The following is an 8,638-nucleotide window of genomic DNA, read 5'->3' on the forward strand; positions in this document are numbered from 1 at the left end:
AGTTATTGGATCATTGAAACATGTTGAATATGCTCCGGGACGGAGGGGATCCGTTAAAGGGAAAACGATCTTTCCAGCTGAAACAACATCCGTCTCAAGAGATGTCCAGTCTTCATCAGAATATATGGAAAGGATGTCGTCAGAAAGAAATAATCAACCATCTATGACCTCAGATATGACTGCAGACATCACATACATGGACACAGAAAGTATGCTGGACATGTGGACAAAGGTAAAATTCATCTCCCTTAGTCGATTCATCTAACATGGGACGTTTAGTCGACCAATGACTATCTACAAGAATGGGAGGGTCGTAGAATGATTTATCTAGACGAAATTCTAGCCAGAGAAGCCCCCCCTCCTGGTAAACTCTGTGCCAGTTGCAATGTTCGGGAGGGTACTTGGAAGTGCCAGGATTGTCTGGGCAATGTTGTTCAATCCTTACATTGCTTCAGAATTGATCATCGACTGCATCCTTTTCATAGAGTTGAAACTTGGACTGGAGCTTATTTTTCCCCATCCTGGTTGTGGAAAGTTGGGACAGTAATCTACCTTGGCCACAATGGCCAGCCATGTCCGGGACAAACCTGGGACTCATATGATGACGATGGATGCCATGACGAAAAGGATCCTGGAACCTCGGCGGACTTTATGGAAGTTCTGGAACATACTCCGTGGGATGGCGAAGATAATGACAGTGATTTGGAAGATTCTTCGGAGGATGATGGGGATGGTCTCTACAATGAGAATGAGCTTCCCGATCCACTGGTGACAACCCTCAATGGGCATTGTGTTTTGACCTATGTGCACAGCAATGGTATCCATCAACTGCCGACGTCGTTCTGTTTATGCTCTGGCTGTCCCCCTCCGGATATTCAACTTTTACAAATGGGGCTTTTTCCATCTACCGTGCTGGACCCCAAGACGGCATTTACTTTTTCGGTACTTGATGACTATATTGGAGAATCTTGAATGCAAAACATCCGGCACTCATTACTATTCGAAATTACGGAGGATGACATCCAAGGCATTTCCGCATAAAGTAAAAGTAAGTTCACCGGCATTTTAAACCCATATGATCCTGACATTTGCTTTAGGACCGTTATCGGGAGCTTCTACGGGTCAGCCGACAATGGTGGAACTTGAAAGAATACAAATGGTTTGGCTTTGGCCATCAAAATTGTTCTCCAACAATGGGTGAGCTAGCCCTATTTTGCCCAGCTTGCCCACAACCTGGAATCAATCTTCCGAACAACTGGAAGGAGGACACGGAGGTTTGGGCATATTCCCGAGGCTTCGTACTCGATGGAAACTTTACCTGTAATCATAAATTACAATGCCGGCCAGAAACGGATGTCTGGTTAAAGCATGGTGAGGGATAATGGTAGAAAGGGAACAATATGCCAAGCATCTCGCAACAGTGAAGGAGACCAAGGAGGTATGTTTTATGTTATTCTCCTCAATGAACAGCTGACCGAAGTCGATCGTGATATAGGCACCTACCTGTAATGAGCATCATGCAGTTAATGATCAGGCGAGGATACACAAAGGTTGTGATTCGACGGGACTTGGAGCCGCTGCATGCCTCCGACATGGATGCTACTGCCCAGGTGGTGTTGTTGACTTTCAAAAGGGAGAACGGTGAGGCCAGACATTATCTCATGAAACGGTACTGACTCTAGTAACTTGGGGCAATAGCCAGATGAACATGGATTATGTGTTTTGTGAGGCAATGAGAAATACCGGAACTTCCGAAGCCCCGAAATGCATCCTCGTATATGACGTCAATTGTCAATACTACAAAAACTTCTTAAAAAGGGTTGAAGGCTCTCCTTTCCTTGAAGTCCACCCGGGACTCATCATAATCCCTGGTATTGGCTTATTCCATGTCCATGGACATCAGCTTATATGTTTGGCACAGTTCTCACCAACATTTATCGAAGGGGCGGGACAATCAGATGGGGAAATCCGTGAAACAATGTGGTCCAGTCTCAACCATATTGGCCGGATATCCTGGACAATGACGCTTGCTCACAGGACGGAAGTTCTGGATGCACATATGGGTGACCATAATTGGAAGAAGCTCGTCAACATGGGTATGCATTGCAGGAATTTGCGATCTGATTGTTAACGGATTTATAGTCAGGTCATTATGTCGGAGATGGAAGAGAACCACTACCGGGCTTGCCGAAGCTGAAACAGAACTTCACAAGCTGTCAGACACAGCGAGTTCCGAGCAGCTGTTGGACTGGAATAGACAGGAGGAAAATGCCCAGAAGCTTCGAACTGCGGATCCATCCGCGATGGACATTTTTGAAGCGGAAGCCCCAAAGGGTTAGTAGCCCCCTGTTGATATCCTGAACTACCTAACGACCGGCAAATAGTCCCGACACAAAAGGATGTGCAAGCCAGCCTGATGGCAAAAGAGCTTGATATCAGAAATGCTATTGGGATTACCGTTTGGATAAGCACGGGTATGAAAATTCAGGAAACACAGTTGGCATTAAGTAGGTTCGTCCGCATGACAGGCCATAAGCCAACGTCCGCCGATAAAGTCCAATTTGCAAAACACCGTCAAAGGTTTATCTGGCAATTGGATGCTTTTCATCGACAAGGCTCTGAGCTTTTTCCACGGACCGACTTCCTGGATGCATGTGTCTTGAACCCCCCTCCGGATGATCAGTTTGAACATGACGATGATCTCGACATCCTTGACGCCAACCCCCCAAGTTCTGACAAAACATTAGCCGAGAACATGGATATTATTTTACCGTCCTCGTTCAATGACCTGAAGGCATGCAGCTTGCCCGAAAGCAGGAGCTGGAGTTACGTATTGCACAGGCCAACAACACTCTTGCCACCATTCGACTGGAAATCGGTCACAAATCATTTATATATCGAAAGGAAATAAACATACAGGAGGGCAAGAAAGGAAAGACCCGAGCTTATGACAAGGTGAATGCGGTGGATAGGAACTTGGCACACCACCTCTGGGTGTATTCCCACGCCTGATGGGCATTGGAAAGACTGAAGGCGGACCCCGATATCTTGAAAAAATTTCAGCCCATTGAGAAGAAAGATACACATACCCTTCCGAATATCTCAAAGTCTAATGCACCAGGTCACCGAAATCGGAATATCCCTTGGTTCTGGGGACTTAATATCCACGGAGACTCCATTGATGACTTTCACATGGAAGAACGTAAGTTGTGACAGCCATTTAAATATGCTTCGGGATAATGGTGGTTCATTTCAGTGTATCGGGTAAATTATCTACGAGCAAAGGCGAGGTATGATCGATGGTCGGAGGAACACAAATTAATACCCCGGGAGATGGGTTGGACCATGCTGTTCTTCAACAGCCGCGCTGTCCAATGGGATTGGATGGCGATGAATACCAGTCTGGGCAAGGAATGCTATGCCCGGAGGCAGTCGGCAATGTGGCGGGGATTCCAGACCCAGGCACTGACGGATTTCCAGTGATCCGGAGCACTATAGATCCAGATTGTTTACCTTTGTGTATTCCTTTGTCTAGGATAGTCTGCTGATTCATTTGATCTTCATCTCTCTGAATCATGATGTTCTCCCCCGAGCAACTCAAAGACATACGTGAAACCATTCCGATGCAGGAGTTCATTTATATGATGAGCTCACGATGGCGGGATGCGAATCGGGCTTTAAGCACTCGGGAAAATCTGACGGATGTCCAAGAAAAGGCATGGCTGGCAATGTTCCGCCGGGAAATCGTACGTGCATCTGATTTCAGACATGCTAGGTCCATTTTTTTACATAGAAAAGGACGACTTTATGAAAATCTTCGGTCATGAATCGATCAAGGGCTTTCAATTTGACCTTCCGTCGTATCTCACTGAAGCAATCAAATGCCGAGGTCCGGTCCACACTGCCTATCGTTGCCCATCCACCGCACCCGACAGAACCGTACCCCTCTATATCAATGATTGGTGGAATGTGGAGGATTGGACCGTTGTTGTAGGGAAAGGCCCGTTGCTGGAAGAGTTTCGAAAGAAGGCGCTTGTTTGTCATAACACATTGGTCCGTGCTTCTTTGAAACGTTGCGTACTTTTTCAATCTCAATGAACGAAACAGTTAAACGGCATATACAAATTACCCAACGAATATTTTATCCCGCTTCCCACTGACGAAATGGTGCTGGCTCGACTTTTGGAGGTGCGGGATTCGATTGTCCAAGGTACTGCGGTCCTGGACCGGGAAATTGAACGTCAGTACCTCAAAGGGGAGGAACTTGAGGGCATGCTTGAGGAGTCTTCGATAGCGATTGGGGTGATGGAAAAGGAATACCGAGGAGAGTGGGAATGCCGGACACTTGATAAACTCACGGAGAAGCTGAGGCTGGACGACGCCGCTGCCTTGGAGCATAAAGGAGCTGCAACCCCTACTCCCGGAACATCCGCTGAGTCCCGCCAACAAAAGCCTATCCCGAGACGGCAAACAAGGCTGGGTATTACCGCAATCCCGGACTTCTCGTTTGATCTTACAACAAGTGTCAAGGACCTTGATATCCGACCATCTACCTAGCTTTCGCAAAATGTCTAAATAGTTTTCTGTTGAAAGGAATGAATGCCCGGACGCCTCTTGAAATACAATGCATGGGCTCATAAAACTCCAATTGGCTCCCAGGACTTTCCCCGTTCAATGTCAATAAGTCTCCGAACCTTCTGAAATTCCTCCAACTCCTGCCATGCCGTGAAAAGCTCATCTCCCATCCATGGCTGCTCGTCCCGGCACCCCAACTGATTCAGAATACGGTCGCGGACGAAGAAGGCAAAGCACCATCGGGGCTCCTTGGAAATAGACACCCCATGTCTGATTGCTTTTGACAGAACTGTGAGAATGGTTCCGGGATTATAATGAAATCGAATGCCGATGCCCGGGAGTTCCGCTCGAATGTCTGGGTCCACCACTTTACCAAATGTTGCAAGTATATCGAACATAGTGGGTGGAGACCTTCCGTCACGATGGAACGGGGTTTCCCTTTGACTGATTATTGACAAACCAGTAAAACCGCTGGCCCAAGTACCGATGATCTCCCGATACAACTCCCAATCTTCAATCGTTTCACCTGGGGCAATTTGTAGACTGGGACTTGCTGCTCGGACCAGTGTGCCTCGCATTTTCGCGTACTGCGCGGGGTGTAAGACGAAAATGATTCCGCCAATCAGGGCCTGAAACTCGAGGATATCTCGGAGGAAACGCTTCGACCCTGTGGAGTTCTTCTTCAAGGCCGCAGAAGCTCCCAGGGAAGTCCCGTCGTACTAAAAACAAATAAGCTTTGGAATGGCATAAAAGAACAACAAAGAACTTCATGTCCAGCCAGCGTCCACAATGGAGCCAGATTTACAATTCCTGGCGGAAATACCGAGGCTTCAGAACCCCGGAAGTAGGCTTTGTCGTTTCTCCAAGATTTCCCGGAGACAGGGGGTGATGAGGCAAAGTAGGGCCGAAGGGACTCCAAAGCAAACAAAACCCGATTCTGATAAGCCAATGTTAGGACGCACAAAGGGTTTATGATTCCAACCTGCCTGAAGTGCTTCCGACATTGCCCCGGGTAAATACCAAGCAAGATGACTTCCCCGGACATCGCGCACAATCACCGGTTTGCTTTCAACCACTTCATCCTCCGGTGGAAAGGCAGGGGGATATCTCTGAAGCAATGCTTCCTCCATTAACATAACCATTCCTGACATTTTCATCAACGAAAAAAAACGATCCAGAATCAAAACAAATACCGGTGGGTCGTACCCCAACATCCTTTATGTATTCCTCAATGTCCCACTCTACTTGAATCGGAGACGACCTCCAGGCCTCGACAATCACGGAAATCACTTGTTCGCAATCGGTGACCAGACTCTCGGAGAATTCCTTCGGGGGAAAGTCGTTTCCACCCTTCTGCAGTAGGATGTATCGAAGACGTCCTGAGATATAAATTCCAACGTCATCGGTGAGAGCCTGGACGGCAGTCCCAAATTCCATTGTGGGTGGTTTGGAATGGTTGAAGTAGGGGAAAAACAAAACTATAAATTCTTGATGCCTCATGCTAACCTCATGTTTTATCGATCATTGTCCTCGGAGCTCAGATCAAACAGTTTTCAGGGACACCATCAACCCCTGAGTTCATGCACAACCTGGACAGTTGTATTACTCCAATGTAAAACCCCCAGGAAGTCCGTGCAAGCCATGTTTGCCGCGGGAGTCCCGAAACTAAGGAACTGTTGGAATAATATTACCAGCACTCCCGTAAATCTTTCATCGTGGGAGCCCCACGTATATATATTGAGCTCCAAATGTAAGTCCCACAAGAGGATTTCGGGGTTAAATACCCCCATGTTAAACCCCCAAAGGTTCCGCTATGCCCTGTAACTTTCTTTGAACCCCGAACAATCCCAAAGCTCCCGCCAAACCCTGGAGGTCCCGCCAAATCCCGAAGGTTCGGCACACCCCGGAAGTGCCGCCAAACCCCGAAAGTTCTGACTCCCCCGAAAGTTCCGCTAAACCCCGCAAGTTCCGACAAAGTTCCGCTAAACCCCGCGGTTCCGCCAAACCCCACGATTCCCGCTTGAAATACCCTGAACTCTTGGTGAAAAATTCCCAGTAAAATCGTTGGCATTCCCAAGCCCTTGGGCCCATCATACAACTATAACGGTTCATATTTGTTGGCTCAACATAGGCACCATAACTTACTGCTTTGACCATTGGGCCCAACATATAGCCATTAGTGACAGAAATTGAATTGGCCCCACCATTGGGCCCATAACCTATCCTGACCCACATTGGGCCCAACATATAGCCATTGGGATTCTTGATATTGGGCCCAACAACTACCCTTAGTCTAAGTGAAACCACTCAAATGACCATAATTGGGCCAAATGGCTATTTGGCAGTGTCTGGTTTGGCCGCACGTTTGGGCCCAACATTTACCCTTAAGTGTCTTTATGGAACTGGGCCCACACATGGCCCCATAGTGACATCCAGAGCATTGGGCCCATTTGGGTAGCTCTATGACCCATAGGACAATTGTCCATGTTGTACTTCTATGTTTCCATAGCGCAGCTACTAAATGCCCTGGAAAGAACTGGCCTTCCAGGCCACTGAAGAATTTATAAATGCCGGGGTCATGTGCGAGGCCATTGCATTACCTAATCCTAGTTGAATCAAACTATTCTTTCTCATTGTCCACCATGTATGCAAAAGAACACCTGTCATTTGACTAGGGACTGTCATGGATACACCCGGGTATTAACTGTACCCGATCCACGGATTTTCCCACCCACAGATCAGATAAGGCACATTACGGATATATCCGTGGGTAAAACGGCCTGAGTGGCTGAGGACGTAGCTTCAGTTATATAAATGAGTGTATCTTGTTCATTTCTTGTCTGTTCTTTACAAAAAAAAATTGTGTTATGAAGCGAAAATTCAGAAGAATTCATATTAAAACAAAATTCATTCATATATGATCTAGATTGAGTACAGTAAAACTAAAGTTATTTATATATCATAATCTGAGGTCTTTTCCTTTATATAATGCTGCTGTAACTGAGCCTTGATCACAGAGTGTGTTTTGGGGTGTGTATTAGCATGCCTTGGCCATCTTGAGAGTATTTATTTTCAGTTTCAGAGAAATGCCTTTGAGAACAATTGATATTTATGTAGAGGTATTGAAAGAACAATTTTGGTGACATAAAGTGTTACAAAAAGAAATCATTGTCCATCTTTTTTTCAATCATTTGCATAACTTTATTGAAGCCTGGGTAGAGGGGGGATTTAATTCAGGATCTGAGAGCCATTTCCGCTCTGAATGTTTGAGAGTTAATATTGTGCTGGGTGAAATTGATCTGACGGTGGCCATTGGAAAATGCTCGCTCTGCATCCACAGAAGTAGCTGCAACAATTGTTGAAAATAAAGGAACATAAGTGTGAATAATGGTGCTTACCTGGGGCTGAGCAGAAATCAGAACCCATTTGTGAGAGTTGTGGTCAGGACTGTGATGCATTGTGCCAGTACATCATATAACCTCCCATTTCCTTGATTGTTTCTGTTGCTACCCTGGGTTCATCAAGGTAAGCCTGAATGTGGTCCTTGACAAACTGATTTTCTTTTGGTGCATATTGTGATTGCTTTGGCTAAAAATTGAATTCAATAACAGGATTTCAAAGATATTTTTACCAATTACCTTGTTTTCCTCCCCTCTTAGCTCATTCTCCTCTTCACCTGCATATACACTGTCTCAGTAATCACATACTATACTTTTTATAGACTTGATTTGTTGGACGTCATGACCATGGTCTTGAAACCATTTGACACTTGAGACAGCGACAAATATGTAGGGCTACATATGTAGAAACATATGCTCTCAAAACTGCAGGATACACTGTAATCTCTTTTGTTCTGATATATTTGCTCTCAATTTACAAGTTTGGTGATGGAATTGTACATCCATCATATGCATAAAACAAACTTACAATAAAAAAAGGGATCAGATCCAAAAATGAACAATTAAATATAATCTGAATTCATATTCAGAATACGCTAAAATCTTGGCCCAGGAAGTTCAGCATATTCTAATATGAGTTTAGATCATATTATTCATTCATTTTG

The 8,638-nt window shown here is 45.7% G+C and overlaps 1 protein-coding gene across 1 annotated transcript; it reads right to left on the minus strand.

Annotated features, from left to right (window-relative positions):
- Positions 1-4,777: 4,777 nt before the first annotated feature.
- Positions 4,778-7,061, minus strand: LACBIDRAFT_335138 (uncharacterized protein; the record flags this gene model as incomplete). Its single annotated transcript, XM_001890013.1, has 8 exons — positions 4,778-4,845; positions 5,036-5,294; positions 5,381-5,512; positions 5,538-5,684; positions 5,782-6,053; positions 6,478-6,673; positions 6,721-6,868; positions 6,988-7,061. 8 exons carry the CDS (start codon positions 7,059-7,061, stop codon positions 4,778-4,780), a joined length of 1,296 nt encoding a protein of 431 aa, XP_001890048.1.
- Positions 7,062-8,638: the final 1,577 nt, after the last annotated feature.

This window comes from Laccaria bicolor, genomic scaffold (assembly GCF_000143565.1).
Source record: "Laccaria bicolor S238N-H82 LACBIscaffold_77 genomic scaffold, whole genome shotgun sequence".
Classification (NCBI taxonomy): Eukaryota; Fungi; Basidiomycota; class Agaricomycetes; order Agaricales; family Hydnangiaceae; genus Laccaria; species Laccaria bicolor.